We start from the raw sequence: 20547 nt of genomic DNA, 5'->3' as shown, positions 1-20547 counted from the left end.
GTTTTTTTGTCCCCTTTTGTTGTAATTAGGAACACGTAGATTTTTTTTTTTCTGCCCTCGCACATCTTTTATTCAACTTTAGCAGATAAAGAATGGACGAGCTATGACCGTTCTGCTGTTGCTGTTGCTTTTCTTTACACCGTATATGCTTAAATTTTTTAGAGAAGTAGCCAATGTAACTTTCCCATGCCTGCACAACATTTATGAGCGCCCTTCTTCATTAAAGGGCAAGCCTCTAGGATCATAGGACAGGTGAGAGCGGAAGGCATAAACACCTCGAAAGAAACCCTTCAAAACAGAGGCTTCATCTTGTTTACACCCTTCAAAACAGAGGCTTCATCTTGTTTACACCCTTCAAAACAGAGGCTTGAAAAGATATTTCCTGTTGCAAGCTAGAGAAAAAGGGGTTACCAGTAGAGGGAAGCTTAATTAGCGTGTGCTTTAAGACATGCCATCTATGATGTGCTCCTCTTGGTTCATCCTTCATTGTAGTTATAATATGTAGTTGCTACATTTGCTTACTCATGCACTTACTGTGAACTGGACAAAGCTGTGATCTTCATGAGGTACAGAATCAGGAATACTTCAAGCTATTCAGTCGCATCTGTTCTGATGTTCAACATTTGGATTTTCTTTTTGGCTCTTTTGTGGTAACCTCTGCTTGAAATTGAAAACCTTACTCCTAGGTATTGAGTACCTTGTACAACATGAGAATTTAAAAACGGGTGTCCTCCACATAGGCTTTTGCGTGTTTCACAATATAACTCTGTGTTCAGGGAAATGGGAAACATATTTGGCTCTGCGAATCTTCTCAAATCCTTATCTGGACCTCTCTGAGGAGACAACCACTGTTTATGGTGCCAACCAAGCTCCTTGCATGTTATGTTAAAGCAGAATTCTTTTCTTCCTATGCAGACATACTCTATTTTGTTTTAGTTTAGAAATAAAGCGTCTGATCTAGAAAAGCCAAAACAAGGTGGTCTGATTTCTCTTCTCAACTCTATGAAGCTAGAGTACTCTTTGTGAAAAATTATCACAGCTTTGGCATAATCTAAGCATGCTTTGATACATTATCAAGAAAACCTGCTCTCCAATAGCTCTCTTCAAGAAATGCAGAAGATACAGGCAAGAAGAAATACAGTCAAGCTTTGGAGTTTGACTCATGAAAAGCAATAGAAAACTATCAAAACTGAATTGCTGTTGACGGGACCCAGTCAAGCGTATACGCTGCAATTCATATGTCTATGTCTGGTCTATGATCATTCATGTGCAACATGGTTGTTTTCTACAGATCCGTTTCCATCTTCAAGTGATCCTCCCCACTTCCTCACACGGCTCTCAGCTTGTGATGCCTGCATATATTTCGATAGGAGTTAGCACTATTGTTTTTTAAGTAAATTGTTCTGTTCAATACAAGTTGTTCACAGCAACCGCTAACTATTACGAGCAACTATGTAGCAAATGTTTGCTTACTTCTTTCTTCCAATCAGTGGAGGCAGTGAGACCAATCAGGATAAGTGTTTGTAAAGCTATGCCACCAATCATGCCTCCCCAAATGCCCTGCAGTTCAAGAGATGTTGTCAAGAAAGAAGGAAGCCAATCAAAAGACTCTCATGCATTTTAAGCTGGTGCAATCTAACAATAGTAAACACTTTTAAAGTGTATTCAGTCCTGATGCAATGTTTGAATGTGTTGGTTCATCTTCTTCATTGGTGCTTATACATGCATATGCATATGAGATCCAATGATGCATAGTGATATTATATTGTTGTGTAATGGTTTCTTGGCTCATTAACCATGAGTTGGTTTCAGCAGGTTGCCATCCAACTGGGAACTTTTTTACATTCTTAGCAAGCACAAATGGAGTGGACAAGCCAAAATATCCGTAATTAAAGGTAAAATGCAAGATTAGTTGACATAATCAATGAATTTCTGAACTTTTGGAGCCTTCAGATGAGACAGCTGTTTGGGTGCAATTCTTATGAACTTCTGATTGTCTGGTGGTATTGAAAGGAGCTCGCTGGTCACTGGTGACACAGGACAGCTCGGTCAAGGGTGAAAGTTTTTTTGTTTCACTGATATTAACTTGTTACGAGTGTAAAGCCATAGTTCCGGGCCACCACATGCCTATGGTTCGTGCTATTAGGCCTATATTTTCTACAGCACATGTACATACATACACATTTCTACAAACTCACATGCCTCCTGTATGCTGGCATGCTAAACGCGTGGACGCATGAACTGCAGATGTGTACTGAAACACAGGGATGCGATTATGCGTATAAGAGAAGTTACCTCCACGCCAAAATTAAACTTGAACCCTAGAAGTATGCCTGCAGGCAATCCGACAATGTAGTAGCATCCAATGTTTATGTAAGCAATAATGGCCTGCCATCCAGCTCCAATGGCAACTCCTGAAGAGATAATATAGCAGAAAAAATTGAGCATATTGGACAGTTCATGAACAAAGAAGAATACAACCATGTTGCTTTTCATTTAGTGAAAGTCTACATTAATTACCTGATAGAACTGGCTGTAAACTGTTAAGGGCAACGGTAATCCCAAGCAAGCTAGCAAGTTTTGTCACTTCCTCCTGGACGGCTGTGCTACTGCTAAAAAGGACGGGGAAGATACCCTTGGTACACAAAATGACGATCATGACAACGATCCCTATTGAGACAGAAGTCACAGAGACTACCCAGACTGCAAATTTTGCTGCCTTTGCATCCCCTGCTCCCAGTTCATTTGACACTCTCACGCTGCACATGATAAAAATAAAATGAGAAATTTTGGTTCCCTCTATAATGAAACTATTACAGTTAAAACTTTTTATTTTTTCTGCACTTTTCGAATTGAGGTTGAGCGCCGAACCTAAGGTTTATGAGGGGTCTTTTAACTTGTCATCCCTCACATTCTCGTCTAACCGCCTGCTCACGACCTGCTGTGGTGCTATAGTTGAAAAATAGTGTCTACTTTGGAATCTAGATTCTTTATCAGATTAGCTACCTATCCAATTGTGATCAATCTTCACTTGGACTACAGGTTTCTTTGCTCTGGGTACACAATGTTCTTGAATAGCAATTTACTAGAAAAAGGAAACGATTAGACAAGTTTCTACATCCATCGAACTCTTAAGCAGTCTGTTTCCAGTGAGAAGTGCACTGATAAAGTTGTGCAACATGTGCAACCTTTGCAAGATTCGTGCATTAATAACAAATGCAGGCTATTATGTTAAACGAGACACACATGCATGCCCTCACATTTCTTTATCCTTAGGAAACTAAGGAGTTAACGAGGCATATTGCAGAATCATCTATAATTATTACGCCTGCTATTTGTTGTGTTGTGTAGACATAGACTTATGCAATGCTGCCCACACAGATGACTCTGCCAGAGTGAATTTGGAGAAGATTGGATAATAAAGTGCATTTTGCCATGTTATTTCTATAAATTATTACATCTTCAAAAGGAGTAGTTATGTTACCTGATTGCGGCATTAAATCCAAGTGCAATCATTGCATCCCATCCATTGATGTTCATACTGTTGGAAGAAGGAAAATACATTAAAAACAAAGTTTACTCATAATCAAATTTTAAAAGGCACAACAAAACTTTGCAACTCATGAAAAGTAAAAACTACACCAAATCTTTACTCTTCCTGGTAGCACCACTTTGCTCTAACAAGTACCAACTATCACTCGATATTGTAGGTTTTGATTTGATGCAAAAACGAAATCATAAAAGATTCAGTAGGCAAATCCATATTGGATCATGATTTATAAATTGTTCTTACCATATGGAAGCCGCATCAACTGGTATGAGTGGATCTGGTAGTTTACTAACAATCACAATGAGCACCATAAGATACCAAAACTCCAAGCTGCCAACAGAAAAAACGGTGTCAGGAGTGGTTTTGCTGTACCAAAAAGTCAATGACATTTTTATCTTTGCTTATTTACCATAGCATGACTGCTGAAGCTAAGGAGAGCTTAACAAAGCCCCACAGGTCCTTGAAAGCCAACCATGAAAACCCAGTCCATGCATCTGTGCAGTAGATTAATATGTAGCCAAACTCGCCTAAAACGACCAGCCACCATGCCAAGTTAAGCGTTATGGCTGCACCAACCAGACCCCAGTCCAGTTTCATGATCATGAGCCAGCTCAAAAATGCATGAATTACAAGGACAATGCCAGCAACCCAAGCCATAGCCATGACCTTCCTCTGGGACTGGAGGAACTTTTGGATTGGGAAGTTTGCTGCATAAGCAAACAGCTGAGGAAGCATCCATATTGCGAACTCGCCTGCATAAACATATACAAATTTATTAAAGATCCTCCTGCACTAGAAATTTCAAATTGTAAGGTGTCGTTTACATGGTTTGCCCTTCAGTTGCCACATTATCCATTAGCCTTTGTTTTTTCCAACATGAATATTACAGTAAGTAGTTTACTGGGAGATGAACTCTATAGTTTACTTATCACAAACATCTACCGGATTAAGTTAAACTTTTTTCATTAGAACGCTGTTAAATCAGTCCAGAGAACAGCTTGCATGCAATAAAACTTTGTGATGGGAAAGAATGTATCATAAGAAACCCACAAGCTTCATAATTGCGTTCTTTTTCAAATCTGCACTCCCCCTTCATCACTGCCAACATCGCATACGTCTAGTGGTCAAAGTTCACCCTTTTTTCACCCTTTTGTTCAGGATCATGTGAACCAAAAGCAAGTAAAAATAATATTCCCTTAGGGTTATGATTTCATATTTTCATGTAATTTGATAAAGTTAACGACAAGGACAAAAGCCAACCAGAAGCAAAAGCAGTAAAGCGCAAGAACTTTTCTAATATGTGTTTCTTTAGCTGTGGGTCTTCTAAAGATGCCAAGACAAGCTAAATGAGAGGTTAAATCAGCGAGCTAGGTGCCTAGGTCCTTTTGAGGTGGCTTCTTTCTGCTAGAAATGAAAAGAAAGAAAAAGTTTCAGAGGACATGCAGTTTGAGCATTCCACCTACTTTATACTTTCGAGGTCAACCTTCCTGACATACTGAAAGCCTAAAAGCAATAGCCTAAGAATAAAACATTCTTCTTTTCTTGGAAACCGGAAAGGCTTCCCAAACAGATCGCCGCTAAATATATCGCAGTTCTTAATTTCCATTTATATTACGATGAGCTTCTCTTTGAGTTTCACAACTCACACAGGCACACGGCCGACATGCAAATTCTTTGTAATTGGAGAACAGAGAGACTACTAAGGGTGCATGCATATTTGCGAGTGAAGAGCGTGCGCGCGCACACACACACACACACACATCCACATGTGGAACTTCTGTGTGATTAGGAGAACAGAAAAGGACACAAGCTTGGTGTTCTGGCCCGGGTAAGGCTGCCCATAAAGATGCATCTGACTACGACAGAGTAGCAGAAGCTTCCAAGACTTGCATAAATGGATATGGTGAAGAAAAGATGGGTGATGATGATAATGAAACAGTTTATCAAGAAGCATTAATACGGCGGATGATGTTTATGTTTTGAAGGGGCTATGCAGCCTGAGAATTTAGATTTTCCTAACTATACATAGGGCCATACAGCATGACAGAAGGTTTCAAAATTACCGGCAATCGATTTGGGGTGAGGAAAGAGAAGGATGAAGGTAGTCTGAGCAGCTCATTGAAAACCATGACAATGGTAGATCATGTTTATTGTGATGGCAATATGGAGACAGAATTCAGCTTACCTGCAAGATCAGCCAGTTCGTCATAGACCCCAACAAGCTTTAGAATATAGTTTGAGAAGACGTAGACAGGAGTCAAGATCAAGGCTGTGCAGAACAGAATAACCCATGACCTCTGCATGTAAATCCCCAGCATCCTCAACCTCCCAGCTCCAAAGGCCTGTCCGCACAGTGTCTCCAAAGCACTTCCCATACCCAGCTGCCATGATCACCACCACCCAGTTCAAATTTTCAACAGAAATCATCCAATACACAGATGATATAATACAGGACATGCTCCTTAGTACAGAACAGAAATCATCCAATACACAAATGATATAATACAGTACATGTTCCTTAGTACAGAACAGCTAGCAGATAGAAACAAAGCTTTTTTTGGTTTGATGTCATGGGCTGCCATGTCTTACCAAGAAGCCAAAACCCAGCCCTGCAATCACAGAGTTCTCTATGGACACAGCAGCGAGCTCCAGCTCCCCGACCTGACCAGTGAAGGTCTGGGTGAGGGCACCCAACGAGTAGTTGCATATGGAGGTGAAGATGGCAGGGCCTGCTAAGTGCCATAGCTTCTTGCTCTCTATCAGCGACCTCCTGCATAGAGTGGGGCTGCTCTGGTTCTCTAGCAGAGGCGTCTCCATTCTTTACCTCTCCACCTCGCCTGAAATCTCCTCTGTGGTTGGTTTCATGTCAAGGAATATAAAGAGGCGGGCGGGAGCATGGAACCAACTTCCTCATCAACCAGTTTACAAGAAACGTCACTCCCCTGAAAAATCCATTTCCCTTTTCTCTCCAACTTTTTTAAGCAGCAGCAGTTTTTAATTTCTCAAGAAAATCCCTTTTATAAAATCATACGCAAATAGTAAGCTAGAAATTGAAGAATCTTACCATTTCGCAGCCCATTTTATTTAAAAAATTATACCTGAAAAAAAAAAGAAAATGAAAAGTGGCAGACCGGCGGGCCCACTACAAATAACGGGGGCCCTCTGCTCACCAAAGCGTCAAGAGTAAGAGGAGAGAAACTCGGGAATCTGTTCTTCACATTGTCAAACTTTGAATGAACGGTACCACAGCAAACCTCAAGGGCCTATTTAAAATTAGAAGGAAAAACCGTACGAATTAAAAAATATACATTTGAAGCAGATTAAGCCAAAAAGACACCATGAATCACACTGTTGTTATTTTCTTGAATATGATGCAATAACTTTCAGGAAGGAACGACAGATTAACGAAAGTTTATTTCCACCAAACGGAGGGTGGGAGTTTCTGTCTCTGACCCTCACCCGGCCGTTGACTGGCAGTTAGAGATAGAGATAGAAAGAGAGAGAGGGAGTTGGACTTAACTTTCTAGGTGTAGGAAGGGTCCCCCTTGCTCTTTTTTATTTAAAAAATTCTTCCAAGATAAAGGGTGGGGGCCGTGGCTTAATAAATGATGAACAAAATCTGAAATTCTAATAAATTACTGCAGAACGTATCGGACAACTTCTGCTGGCCGGTGGAATTTCCAGAATCTCTCCTCTCCCAGGAAACTCGGGCTTAGAAATCTTTTACCATCGAAATTTCTTCTCTTATTAGTTGGTGAGGATGAGAAAATGGAGCCCTCGTTCGCTTTACAGTTTGTTCCAACACATTTTATATTTTTAGTAAGAGAAATGTGTTTTCGTGCAGCTGCCGGCTCAACGGTACCACCGATGGCGAGAGTGTAGCCTTGTACTCATCAAATATTTCAACTCAAATAACCTGGTAGGTAAGATCCGCAAGGGAGCTAGAGCTGTGGGCAAGTGGGGGCAGTTGACCACACAGACCCCCATAAATGGGTTATTACATATTGGTGCTCCACAGCAAAAGTTTCTGACTTTGCCACTGGGTGAGATCCATTTGGCATGGAGCAAACACATGTTATCTATTATCACATAAACATTTAAAGTGTGATTATGATTCATGCCCTTCTGTGGTTTTCTTACTTAAAAACAAAGTTATTGTATGCAAAAGATAAACACAACACATCGAGTCATGACATTGGATGGGATGGGCGAGAGCAGCTGAACATGGAGGATGTGTGTTTGGTTGGTCGCTCGTTGGAAATTCATCAGCCACCATTCAAAACCACCATCCATTCTCTCTCTCTCTCTCATGTGTTAGGTAACAAGAAGAGTGTGCCCATCTTCCGGTGATAATATTTATATTAATCTTATCTTGTTGGACATCCTTATACTAAAAGCTAGGCATTCATTGGGTAATGGGGCGTATAAATGTCTCCTTTGAGAATTAGCATTTCCCGTATCGTTATAGATGACGAGATGCCAATCTATGAGAGTCCCAACAAACCCTCCCCTCTGTCGTGAGGACGTTCCAACTGCGGCATATGTAACCAAACCGCCTGGTGGCCTCATATTTAGGGCCAGTTTGGCTACAGTAACAAATTGTTATGTATCATGGAACAATATGTTAGATTAATACACTGAGTTTACCTCAATTTTTGGTAGCTTTATAGAATGGTAATAATTTGTTATGGTTGGCAAACAGTCACCTTAAGGACTTGACAGGCATATGGGCCTGAACATAGCTCACCCTCTGGCCAGATGACATGGGTGTCAAGCCAAGCCTGAGATATACATGTCAAGGTACCATACTCTTAAGTACCTGCCCTTTGTGTGTGTGTGTGTGTGAGAGAGAGTGAGAGAGAGAGAGAAATTGATAGGTAGCATACTCTTAAGTGCTAGATTCATACGGGATAATCTTAGTCATTGATGATTTACTTAATGGTCAGAGATTAAGGTTATTCCTACTTCACTCATAAGCTAGGAACCATGACTCAGACCAGCCCATTAGGTCGACTGGCCAGGCTCGAATTAGGTGCTAATAGACCCAGTGCGCTAGGAGCTGGGTCTCCGAACTACGCCATTAGATGCCCTGATATAGTTTTTTTTTTTAAACAACATTCCAATTTTGAATTTGATCCTCTTAGGGTTAGGTTTCTTCGAACTCATCATTTCCCAAGGTTATCCATAGCCAGTCAACAGCTGAAACTATTACTTTAAGATTAGAGATGAAAAGGAAAAAAAATGAAGACCTTGTCTCTAAATTTTGTGCAATCAAGAATAACAAAGGTAAGCAACATTCAAAAAGAACAAATGTTAACTAATTTGCCTTTGTTGAAGTTATGATATGGCGAGTTTCTTGGGTTAAAAGCATAAGGTTGCAAAGTAAAGAGTTGAATATGGAAAATAAGAAAGTAAACCCTCTAAATCAAAAAGTATGTCGAAAAAAGCAAAGTTCAAAGAATACATGCAACTTTTCAAAAAAGAAAGGCAGAGAATGGGGGACCTATGGTTAGGTTCGTAAAGAAAATGTGAGTATAAGTGAATTGTGCTTTTTGTTGGAAAAACAGGAGTAGTATTTCATTTTACCGTCCAATACAAAGCCGAGGACCTTACCCTTCCCCCATCTTCCTAAAGTCTAGGCCTACTTTTGGTGGAACGTGAAAAGCACTCTTGCTATACTTCAACTTGCATATTGGTGCTCTTTTTTTTGCTGGCACCTCAAAGATTCAAATCGGTGACTGGCCGCCAACCAGCCTCCATACCAACCTCCTTGGGGATAGTTCTATGCTTTTATTGCAGCAATTTCAAAAAGGTAAGCTTTCACTTGACACATTTATGCTATCTTAAATACATCATCCCCATATTTGACAATAATAGAAAATGATAGGAACTAGCAATTCTACAAGTAGAGAAGTGGGATGGTGAATTGACTGAAAACAGTCTTATAAATCTATGCACTTAAAAGGCGGGTATTAGAGAGTACTAGATCTCACTAGGGCTTGGGACTAGGCCGAGTCATCTCAATATATATATATATATATATATATATATATATATATATATATATATATATATATATATATATATATATATTAAAAATATTTTTTTTATTTTAATCAAGTTGGGCCAGACATCAAGTTTCAGGCAGTTGGGCAGAGATCGAGCTGCGGCGGGGCCCCACCCAGGCAGCAGCCCAGCCCAATGACCAATCCTCTTGGCACTGGCCACCACCTTGGGATTTGAACAAGCGATATGTTAAGAGATTAGGTACGAATAGAAAATTACGGAAGGCTCAAGGTAAAACGGGCGGACCTGACCTAATCACCGGCTCAAATGGCTCACCCTAGACAAGACCGTCGGATCTGCATTTGAAACCCAGCCATTGTTTCACCAGTCTCTTGGTGTGGACATGAATCTTCCATGCATCTACCCACCTATCATTCTACCAAGAAAGTCTCTCTCATTATTTCCATTTTATGTCGCCAACATGCCATTGGAGCGCAAATTGAGTCGAACCAAGAACAGTTCAGTGGCTGGTAGTTGCGTATAAAACTCGTTCTCATACGACCAAGAAATGATAGAACTTCTACCATTTCTATCTCATCTGCAATAAGATGTATATGTGCATTGGTGAAACTAGAAGACTCCTAAAGAAGGCTAAAATGAAGTAACTTGGTGGTTGTAGGCTGCCCGTCTCTTTTCTTCTTCTTCTTCTTCTTCTTTTCTTGCTGTAAGTTGGACTCGTACTGGACAAGCCAGCATCGAATCGGGTCAGAATGAGTGTTCAAGGTGGGAACTACCTATCCTGCAGGTGAGTTGCTTTGAATGCGATCAAGGTTATCCTCCAGAAATGAAGAAAGCAAAAGTCATGGGAAAGAGCCCATTAAGCATGATTACTTCATTGATAGTTAAGGATGTTAATGGGTTGGAGTTATCACATCACTGACCCAAATCTAGATTGTTTTGTAGGCACAATTGGGATATTAATCAGATCCAAATTCAGTTTGCAGTTCTATGATCATATCCAAAATTTGAGGCTGAAATCCAGCATGAATTAGTACATTGTAAATATTGGACCCCCTGGACGTGCGGTCATTTTCCATGAGTCGGTGAATCCATATTTTTTTGTAGTGAAAGTTGATATTTGATTAGAATCACATGAGAAGTAGTCCGAGTAGACCGGACTCAGTCAAGCCGAGTGGGACCTGTTTGCATGACCTCTATCACAAGTTGAAAGCATTTATTTTGAGGGACTGTTGGGCAGTTGGAACAGTTACATACTGTTTCACAATGAATTTGACTATAAAATATACATCCTTTCATGAATCTGACTATAATAAACAGATTCATAGGACAGTTCGACCTGCCACAGAGCCCCCAATGCATCAATTTTGTGAGCTCACCAGCGGCATCAAGCGAGGACGGTGCAACTCTTAGAAGGAGGATCTATAATGATGGCGAGCATTTGGGATTAGGTTCGTATCTATTAGGATTCGAGATGAATCCAGACTACTACATCTTATTTATTATTCCCATGTTTTCTACATATACCTTATGATATTTCACAATGTCACCGGATATATGACAATGTTCTTAGAAAGAAATTTTTTCTGATAAGGAAATCTTCTGCCTATAGTAAGTTCATGAGATTGGTGAACAATCCCAAAATCCGCTCATTTGAACGGTATTTGAACGGCAATTGGTGGCAAACAGATTCGATTTGGTAGCCGATTCAAGAATGCCGATGCAGCCGCAAAGGGGAACGATGACCTCTCCTATTGTAAAACAGTTTGCCTGAATGGCAAACTTTCTAAACCACCGGCGGCATGGATGACTGTCCAGGGCTTTGCCGGCTGTCCGGCCGGCCGTCCATGCCGTTAATAGTTTAAAAAATTTGCCATTCAGGGCAAATTTTTTTGAAGATGGGGGTGGCAACCGCCACCCCTTTCTTTTACATTGGGGGAAAGTCCTCGCCCACAGAGCCGCTCCTGGCAGCATTTAGGTAGCAGCATTTAGGGGTGGCGAACAGGGGCAAAGCGAGGATTTTTTTTATGAGCCGGCCACAAGGTCTAACTAACTTATTCGGGTAGGGCTAAACTAAACTCAAATCCAATTTTTTTAACTTTTTTATTTTTATTTTTTTTTTTCAATTAGTTGTGATGGCCCCTCCCTTTGCTCTCCCCTCTAAGTCTCCGACCACCCAAAATGACCGACAATGACAGGTGTGGTGTCGCCGGCCGTTCTAGGTGGCCAGCAATGTCCGGCAGGGCATCAGTGGTGCCACGAAAAAGGGAGGCAACGGTCTCCCATCTCCGGTGGTAGTAAAGCGTTGAGAATATATATATGAATCGATTCAATGAATCTGAATCAGTGAACTAGCCGAATCGTGAAATTCTACAGCCGCATGGATTTGACAATTACTGGCTTCGCGTACCAATCACTGTTCTCATTGGTTGAAACCATTAAAACTTGTCGATAACAGCATATCCATGGTAAGCTGTCAACCATGGCCAAACCAACCAAGGATAACTTATCTTCAAGGTGCTACCTTACGGATCAACATCAGATTTCGGGGAACATAAAACAGATCATTTAATTTATCCAAGTCCTGCAAATGGAAAATGTTAGGGCCGTTGTTCATGAAAAATACAAAGGAAAACATTTAAAGTATGCGTTGCAACTGTATACCAAAAGATGTCTGCATTTTCAGAAATAACGTGAACTAATGTTATAACGCAGCTAATTGCTTGAGTGGGGACAAGGAAATGCTGCACACTTTTGGATGGAAAGAAGAAGAAGATGGCTAAGTGGGTCGCCGAGAAATGGACCCTAAAAAGTAAGAGCCGAGTGCCTAGGTGACTCGAGTTTGAAGCTAATAGCTTGAACTTGGCTGGTCCAGCATAGATGAGCAGTTCATAATTTCTTTGATACATGAAGTGCAACCATAGACCCCACTATCTCTGTCCCTGAGCTCTTTGGTAATAGGACCAACTTCTTACTGCTATATGAATTTGCCCCAACGATTAGGATAGGTTCGTAAACATTGTACTGTACTGTTTCACGAACCTGCTTCAATATTTGGAGTAGGTTCATGGGACAGTAATAAACTGTTGTTGTCTCCAAACAGCCTCATAAGTACTAACCACAAATATCTCCTCAAAAAAACTGTAAGGCACCTGTTGAACCCAAAGCATTTTTCGTGACAATGATAGGAAACATATCTTAAACATGCATATTTGCAACCTTGATCGAGCTTAGTTGAGCTTAAACGAGCCATCTTGCCCAAGCTTTGCCATGATCAGAGTTAGGTCTTGAGGTTGGCAAATGAGCTGCATTTTAGCTTCTAAATTGAATTTACATTATTATATTTTGTCATTGATATAATCCGGGGATCCTAACAAATAGCAATGTCAACCGTACACACCTGTGGAATAAATGCTAAGTCCAGTTTGATTTCATGATCTGAGTCTTATGACTGGCACTGCATTAAGGATAATCAGATGGACCATTTAATTTTTGACGTAAAAACTCCGGTTGATCACAATCTGTGGAGACAAAAACGGCTTCTATGAACAGACTAAATTTCTTCGGAGAATAATTGAAACTAGAAAAATATGTCATCTTTTGGCATATTGCATATATTTCCGCATAGAAAAATTTATTTTACAAGTTTAGTCGGTAAGCAACCAGGCAATTCATCATCTGAATCAATAGTGAATCAGCAAAAAACATATTATGAAGATTTTTTGAAATACATAATACAAAAATAAATTATAAATAAGAAAGATATTCAAATATTTTAAAATTGTTTAAAAACTAGCAAGCAACAACAGGCCGATTTTGGTAACACCTATCTGTGTATACAACCATAAACTAATGTCGCCTTTAGGTAAGGACTCTGCTTGGTTTCAGGTGAGGGCAAGAGAACCACCACTTGTAAAGAGCCAAAGCTTTTACCTAACCATTTTCTCTCCTTAGAGCCAAAGCTTTTACCTAACCATTTTCTCTCCTTAGGTACATGCTACCTTTTTATATCTTAGATCTCTTACTGCACTTGAACTCACATCAATGACCTCTCTTTTGCATCAAGGAGTTTGATGCCCTCAGTAGACTTCTATTAGCCTGACACTCATTATGACTTCTATTAGCCTGACACTCATTATGGAGACTAACCACCTACTAACCCCCACCCCAAGTAGTTCCACCAACCCCCTTAAAAGACTCTAGCTGGTTTGAAAGTGAATTTATATTCTTCTAATCAAAACAGCAAGACAAACCTCGCCCCGTTGTTGAGGAAACCTTGAGATCGTACAGTATATAAAGCTGACATTGAACAGAAACAATAAATTCTTAATTTGAGAATTGTCGCCCTTCATTAGTACTAAAATAAGATTAACCCCATCTAAACATGGCCAATCAGATGCAACTTAAGATGAACTATAAACTTCAAGGTTAATGAGGTGCACCTTGAAATCTTAACCTTGTTCGCAAATGACAAGACATAACATGAAAGTGAGAAAGTGCTTTTGACAGAAAAATACGTCTGCATTCGCTGCAAACTGCACAAGCTCCAAATTTACAAACTGAACATGCCAGAGTTTCCCTTGTCTGGTAAACCAAATCCACCCAACTAAAAACCACTCAAAAAAATGGGAAACAGAAAAGTGTACAGCATGTTAAACTCAATGCATCTGACACGGTAGTGCTAATTCAACCACTGAGAATCAAAATGAATTTGTCAAAAGATTACAATGTCCAGCAAAGGCATAACTAATAAGCTTAAACGAAGGCAATGCTTACGACACTTTGGTGAAGGCAGCAATTATCAAAGAGCTACTGCAATCACCCCCATTTCAACTCTCAAGCTGCAATTTGGATGGAAGGATGGAGGCGTGGATGGACCATCAAAAGAGAGCTCTGTATGCTTACAATTGATCTACAAGACTATTCACAGATATCCGTTCGAAAGAGGAAGTCTTCACTGTCCAGTTCTTCATGCAGCAGATAAATAGGCGGCACATCTGGTCTGGCATGGCTATGCTTAACAGACGATGATCTCTTCCCCTGCAATAGGCAAAACAAAGTTTAAAACGTAAAACTACTAAAGAGAGAGAGAGAGAGCAATCAGCAAAAAACAGTAACCTATCAGAGAGATGGTAAATTGGCGGAAACACTACCAAGAGAAACCTTCTATCAAATTGTAACTACTATGCATTTGCCTTTGTTTGATCGTCAGGCTTTCACTGCCTTTTGGTGGACATGACACGTTTCTGGGCACTTTTTTTCTCACCCTGACAATGAGAAATGCCAAAACGTCGCCTCTACCATGTTGTGAATGGCAGATTATTAATTCCCACAGCAACCAGTGGGGGTTAGCCCCAGCTTTCATCAACCAAAAATGGTACATCCAAAATTTGGCAGCAGTATATTTAGTTCAAAGGGATCCTATGAACCATAAAGGAATTCTAGGCTCCTAAAAGCAGTTTTTACCATTGGAACATCCAAATGAAGAACTGAACTGCTTCGCTAGACGGAGCATTATAACCCTCAACCTCTCCAAATTACTGAAACATGTGAAGACCCACTAGATTCCTATGTACCAAATCTCTCCAAAAAGTTTCCTTCCTTTTGAAATCTTTCAACCACATAGCTCCACAACCCTCTAGCCCCTGCACAATGAAAAATTTACGGGAATATGTCTGTCTCCTATAAATTGCGCAATGAGAAGCCAATTTTTTGCGCACTTTCTCAAGCCACTTCCCATATCCAGTTATCCCTCGCAACTCAGATATAATTACTAAGCAGGATGAATAAGAGGACTCCAAATCAGGGACATTCACCGATGTAACACACAAAGTAAGATTCTTATATTCCCAAGGACTCCAAATCAGGGACATTCACCAACCATTTCTTGGTTAAGAGAATACAAAACTTGTACTTGGCTAAGGAATAGTATAAAATAAAATAATCAAACTTATTCAAAAGCTTTTTTCTTTTGGTTTGTCAAGCAGCAGCATAAACATGAACTGTCCAAAAATTTTAAGTATAGAAGGCTAGAAGCATAAACAGACAAATTTAGTTTTTAATTTATTGAAATTTTGCCAATCTGAATCTGGTTGATACTTTGCAGCAAGATGTTTAGGGTCTAATAAGCATCTAGAAAGAAAGTTTAAGACATGGAACTGCATCAACAGCATAGCCCAATTGGGACACGTGGAACTGCATCAACAGCATAGTCCAATTGGGACCAGTCTGGTGCCTACAAAAACATATACCAGATAAGTGAAAATGGTTCTTGAGAAGGAAAACTATACAAATAAATAAAGGCCCATGCAACTGAAGTACTGATCCTTCATTCATGAAAGTTTAAGATGTGGGATTGCTGTGATAGTGTACTGTAGCTGTGCATACACAACCAATTGCAGATTGCAACACATTCCTGTTTTGAGATAAAAAAGAACGTGCAAAGAAGGATCAAAGTGGCACAAGATAAGATACAGCTGGATGTCCCAAGAGACTTCCAGGAAAACTCGTAAATATCAGAAGCTTCAGCAGAATGAGTAAATTAACTTATACCTTTTTCAATGTGTAGAAGAAATAGTGGAAGCCATCACCAAATGTTTCCCATTCAATAGACCAAGTGAGTTCTTCCATCTCAAATAAAGGCCGTCTGAAATGAGGCTATGAAATATAAAATCAAAAATTTAATCAGCAAGAAAGGAAAGAGCTGAAACCATACTCCAGGAGACCAAATAGCAGTGAGGTGTGTTACCTGACCAAAAGAAATTGAAATGTAGGTGCCATCCTGTCTCAAAACTCTGTGAACACATTTAAGCATGGCTATCACCTTCTCAACAGTTGAAGGAGATGGATTCCATGGATCACCACTGTCCACGAAAAGTACATCCTTCAAATTGCAAATATAATTCAAGGTACACTCAGTGAAGGTCAAAATAGGATCTAAAAACACTGATACTTGATTAAGGACTGGGAGCGGTGATCAATGCCTAGATAAACTTACCATGGTACCTTTGTCAATAACAACATCAAAAGACTCAGTACTAAATGGCAAATCTAGCATGTCAGCTTCAAGAACCTGGATGCCTAAAATAAAAGCTAAAATCAGTTGACAAGAAGGAAGTTGGTGACATTAATTGCATCACCCATTTGGCACTTTGTCAGTGAAAGACGTAATGACAACAGAGCATAAAACAGCTCTAAAACTTGACTGGCAGGGAGAACTACTAAACAGAACCGATAGCTCCTAAACTAGAACTTCTTGGCCGAGTCAACCGACTTGACTCAACTACTCAGTGATTCAGTCCTCAACCTGCTCAAAGAAATGGGAAGACCATGAATTGACAAGACCTAGCCGAGCCATGGAATGACAATGTCAAGCCATCCAATTTCAGCTGAATCAGTATGTACATGAGATATTGTGCATGAAAAATGAAGCCGTTAAAACTTAAAACCAGGCAGTTGACCTAGCGAGTCCTGAGTCAATTTCCATTCTGAGTCACTGGGTCTTAAAAACTTGTTTTTGTCACATATAAAACCTGAAAATTTCAGGCAGTATGTGAAATTTCCATGGAGCAGGAGGACAATGTGCTGCTATACATAGATTTGTCACTAACCAGTAGGACAATCAGTGAAAGGGCTTGATGTATCAAAGATTGAAAATGAGTGCAAAACTATTTGTCAAACGACCGTGCTTTCAACACAAAAAAGTTTCTTGGAAAAGAAGCCAGGACTGAGCAACATATACCATTATATCCCATTTCCCTTAACCGCTTCCGCATCTTTTCTACAGCCACAGCAGAGAGGTCTATACAAGTAATGTTTGTGATCCCATCCTTGTACAAATTTTCACACAATTGAGAACTCCCACAGCCTAACTCAAGAACCTGTATTTTCACCAGTTAAAACAGCCTCCGGCAGGTTAGGTTACGTTATGACAAGTGCATGTTAACTTAACAACTTACCATATAGAATACAATATTTTATCATTCATTTGCACAAAGTCATCCTTGACATTCAATGTTCCCTGAAGTCACTAGATTCATTACATGTTTACAATATGAGTCCTAAACAATAGAATATGGAATGAGAGTCGAAATGGTGCACTTGTATAATGTAGCATGGTCGCTTTCAGGTATTAACATTTACTGCAGGACCGCCTTTAAGTACTTCCTCTACATTACCTTAACAACTCCACAATCCAAGATGCAACACTCTCCATTAAATGACTCAGTACCATCAAATAAGTCATCAATACAACTTCTGTACAGAGCCTAAGTGAGTAATTTATAAAAAAAATTTAAATAGTGGTAGTCTTAATACTGTCTTATAGAACAATAGTTCCAATGAAACAAATTTTGTTATGTTCGATGTGCTATATAAGATGGACCAGACCAAGGGTCCTTGTACCTGAGTCACATGGCGTGAGACAGGGCTTGGGTCACTCAGATAAGGTTGTGCAACCCTCTTATTGTTCAAGTGCTGCCATATGCGATCTTATACAATCTTGTAGGTGAAGTAGTGCACGAAAAATGATATGCAAGCATCAAAGAGTGTCTGTTGGTGTGGCGGGATGACTGGGATTCTAGATGACATTTAAGTCGTCTTCAACAATAGACGTAACTCATTCTAATAAACTGATGATTTAGTTGCCATGATTATTACCAAAATCCAGTTATGAAGTTTGATTTGGGTGTTTTGAAGTTGGCATAATGTGGACAGAACCATGGACACTAAAACTTTTCCTTTTATTCATTGTTTTCAACCTTAAAATTTAAAATAGCTGAACCAATATCTTGTGGATTAGAAGCCAAAAACCAATCATATCATGTTAGCTCACGGGGACAGTAGACCAACCTGTGGATTATCTTTGAAGTTTCTACCCAGGCCTACTAGGATGCAAGATGAAATTTAGTTTCTGTATATATGGCCAAACTGTTTCCAGGATGTATCATACTTAAAAGCCTGACAGGTAGGATAGAAAAAGTCTCAGTTCCTCAACCCACTTCTGATTCTATATCATTGATTGAAGAGACGGATAACTTCGGCTCTTAGAAGCACTTCCCTAGGTATCCAGAGGGCCTTTCAATGATATTTTAAAGCCCCATAAAGCTACAAGCCTACAACCTTTACCTTAAAAGAAATGCAGACCTTTTCCCCTCAAAGCTATTAAAAATTTGCCATAGAATCATAATTGAACAGCAGATACTCAACATTAGGTGTTTCTTCGTATCGATAAACTTTTATTTTCACTTCATCATCATATTTCAAGAACATCACCAATATTTTCTACTACGATATAAACCTTCAACGGTCGCACATGACTTAGACTTATCTAAGTCATGTGAGGTGCAACATGTCAGAACAAAGTACACAGTTTTACAAAGCTTTTAACTGCACATAATGAGGGAAAAAGCCACATCTATTTTGTTGCACAGGAAATTGATTAAAATTATCTCTTTTGATGGAGGAGGCACAAGTTGGCAAAAAGAGAGATCACTGTCCACTTTTAGTTAGAAGGAAGGGGAACAAAGTCAGCAAACATTTTCCCAGGAGGATAGGATTATTTAATAGTAAAACAGGGTCATATCTCACTTCAGATTTATGTTGTTTTAAATTAAGAATCATTCCAAGTCAATGTCAACTAAGGTCATGAATGCCTTCTTGCTCCAAATGACTCAATGCACAAAAAAACAAGAAGAATAAAAGCAAACTTGAAAAGCTTTATACGTACAAAGTCGGTGGCTTTAACATGCCGGCTCATGATATGTTGGAAATGAGAGTAATCTTTCAACCATTCATAGTGATCTTCTACGGTAAATCGCTTATTCCTGGGCAGTCTCCGAAGAAAAGGAAAAAATCACGTTATGAGTTATGACACACCATGGATGAACCACTCAGAAATCGTGAAGAAAAGAACTTGAGGAGCCCAACAAAATGAGCAGCAACAAACAAATTCAATAAGAAAAAAGCAAAAGTTACTAAACAAATATGTACACGAATAAGCAAATTTACTAAGAAGAGCCAAACGAACGGAACCACTAGAATGAAGCTTCAGACCATTACAAATGAATTGGTAGCGGATATATATAGAGTAAGCAGTACCACGGCATTCTGGGTGTAGAAACAAAATGAAATCTACAAGAGCTATAAGATCCCGTAGGAGAGAAATAGAGACTTTACGATTTCAGTTAAACAGAAAGTACACATTGGTGACGATCTACCAATTAAGCATTGCTTCGGTTTACAGGCACTACGCTGGCTAACATATCGAAGGAGCTTCTCCTTCCTTCCTCAAAAATGCATAATCAAGTGTCCACGGCCCAAGAAACCCACGCTCAAACACAACTCCAGACTGCTGGAAAGCATTCCTGTTCCTCACAATTACACATCAAGAGACCCCCAGAGTTTCCATCGCCACAAAAGCCACCAAATAAAGGCAGCCATATTTCCATTAGTCAGTGCAATTTTCCCAGGAAAAGCCTAACGTATCGCGATGAACCAACAAATAAAACTACGATTTAGAGGATGAAAGGACAAGCGAAAAGTATCGTTCTTGAATTCGCTGAGACAGGGAAAAGAGAAGGAAATGACGTATTTTTAAATCAATCAGAAAGCACAGGGATACTCCTTGACTTGATGAAAATGAGACACAAATCCCTTACCAATAATCAGGGTCGAGGTAAGCCTTGACGCTCGAGGGCAAAGACAGACCATTCTTCTTCCGCTCGTCTTCCTTCCTCGATGTGACGACCTCCTCCATGGATTACTGCTTTCAAAGGCGACTCAGGAACCAGAACAGAGGCTACCCAAATCTAGACGAAAGGAAAACAAACCTATCTCTCGTATCCGACGAGGATGAGACGAGGCACACACAGCAGAGCTCAGGAAACTCGCGCCATTTATGCGCGGCGGCATTTGGGTCTAAACTAAATAGCTATTTCGTTTCCCGTATCAAACGTTGCTGGCAATTTTGGACT

The 20547-nt window shown here is 39.9% G+C and overlaps 2 protein-coding genes across 3 annotated transcripts; both read right to left on the bottom strand.

Moving 5' to 3' along the window:
• Positions 1-1019: 1019 nt before the first annotated feature.
• On the bottom strand, positions 1020-6460 carry LOC116252409 (protein DETOXIFICATION 33-like). Its single transcript, XM_031626644.2, has 9 exons — positions 6140-6460; positions 5736-5931; positions 3960-4302; positions 3794-3880; positions 3485-3541; positions 2521-2759; positions 2296-2414; positions 1474-1560; positions 1020-1352 (listed from the first exon to the last, which is right to left on the bottom strand). Exons 1-9 carry the CDS (start codon positions 6365-6367, stop codon positions 1260-1262), a joined length of 1449 nt encoding a protein of 482 aa, XP_031482504.1. The 5' UTR covers positions 6368-6460; the 3' UTR covers positions 1020-1259.
• A 7597-nt stretch (positions 6461-14057) lies between these two features.
• On the bottom strand, positions 14058-20475 carry LOC116252410 (uncharacterized). 2 transcript variants are annotated; one of them, XM_031626647.2, is made up of 8 exons: positions 20404-20475; positions 20233-20336; positions 19302-19398; positions 17316-17454; positions 16572-16654; positions 16323-16457; positions 16127-16231; positions 14058-14614 (listed from the first exon to the last, which is right to left on the bottom strand). In XM_031626647.2, the coding sequence occupies exons 2-8, from the start codon at positions 20328-20330 to the stop codon at positions 14495-14497; spliced, it is 777 nt and encodes a 258-aa protein (XP_031482507.1). In that variant the 5' UTR covers positions 20331-20336; positions 20404-20475; the 3' UTR covers positions 14058-14494. The 2 variants fall into 2 exon arrangements, with proteins under 2 accessions (XP_031482507.1, XP_031482506.1); XM_031626646.2 differs by having other exon boundaries at positions 20233-20465.
• Positions 20476-20547: the final 72 nt, after the last annotated feature.

This window comes from Nymphaea colorata, chromosome 4 (genome assembly GCF_008831285.2).
Source record: "Nymphaea colorata isolate Beijing-Zhang1983 chromosome 4, ASM883128v2, whole genome shotgun sequence".
Taxonomy (NCBI): Eukaryota; Viridiplantae; Streptophyta; class Magnoliopsida; order Nymphaeales; family Nymphaeaceae; genus Nymphaea; species Nymphaea colorata.
This window is presented reverse-complemented; position numbering and strand designations above follow the sequence as displayed.

Bases quoted from the DNA above. Each gene is read 5' to 3' on its own strand.
- LOC116252409 (XM_031626644.2), bottom strand. From the start codon at position 6,367: ATGGAGACGCCTCTGCTAGAGAACCAGAGCAGCCCCACTCTATGCAGG. The intron at 4,303-5,735 runs GTAAGCTGAATT...ATGTTTATGCAG, and splicing joins CGAACTGGCTGATCTTGCAG to GCGAGTTCGCAATATGGATG. The intron at 2,415-2,520 runs GTAATTAATGTA...TTATCTCTTCAG, and splicing joins TTTACAGCCAGTTCTATCAG to GAGTTGCCATTGGAGCTGGA.
- LOC116252410 (XM_031626647.2), bottom strand. From the start codon at position 20,330: ATGGAGGAGGTCGTCACATCGAGGAAGGAAGACGAGCGGAAGAAGAAT. The intron at 19,399-20,232 runs GTAAGGGATTTG...GAGACTGCCCAG, and splicing joins TACCTCGACCCTGATTATTG to GAATAAGCGATTTACCGTAG. The intron at 16,232-16,322 runs GTAACACACCTC...TATATTTCATAG, and splicing joins TTTCAATTTCTTTTGGTCAG to CCTCATTTCAGACGGCCTTT.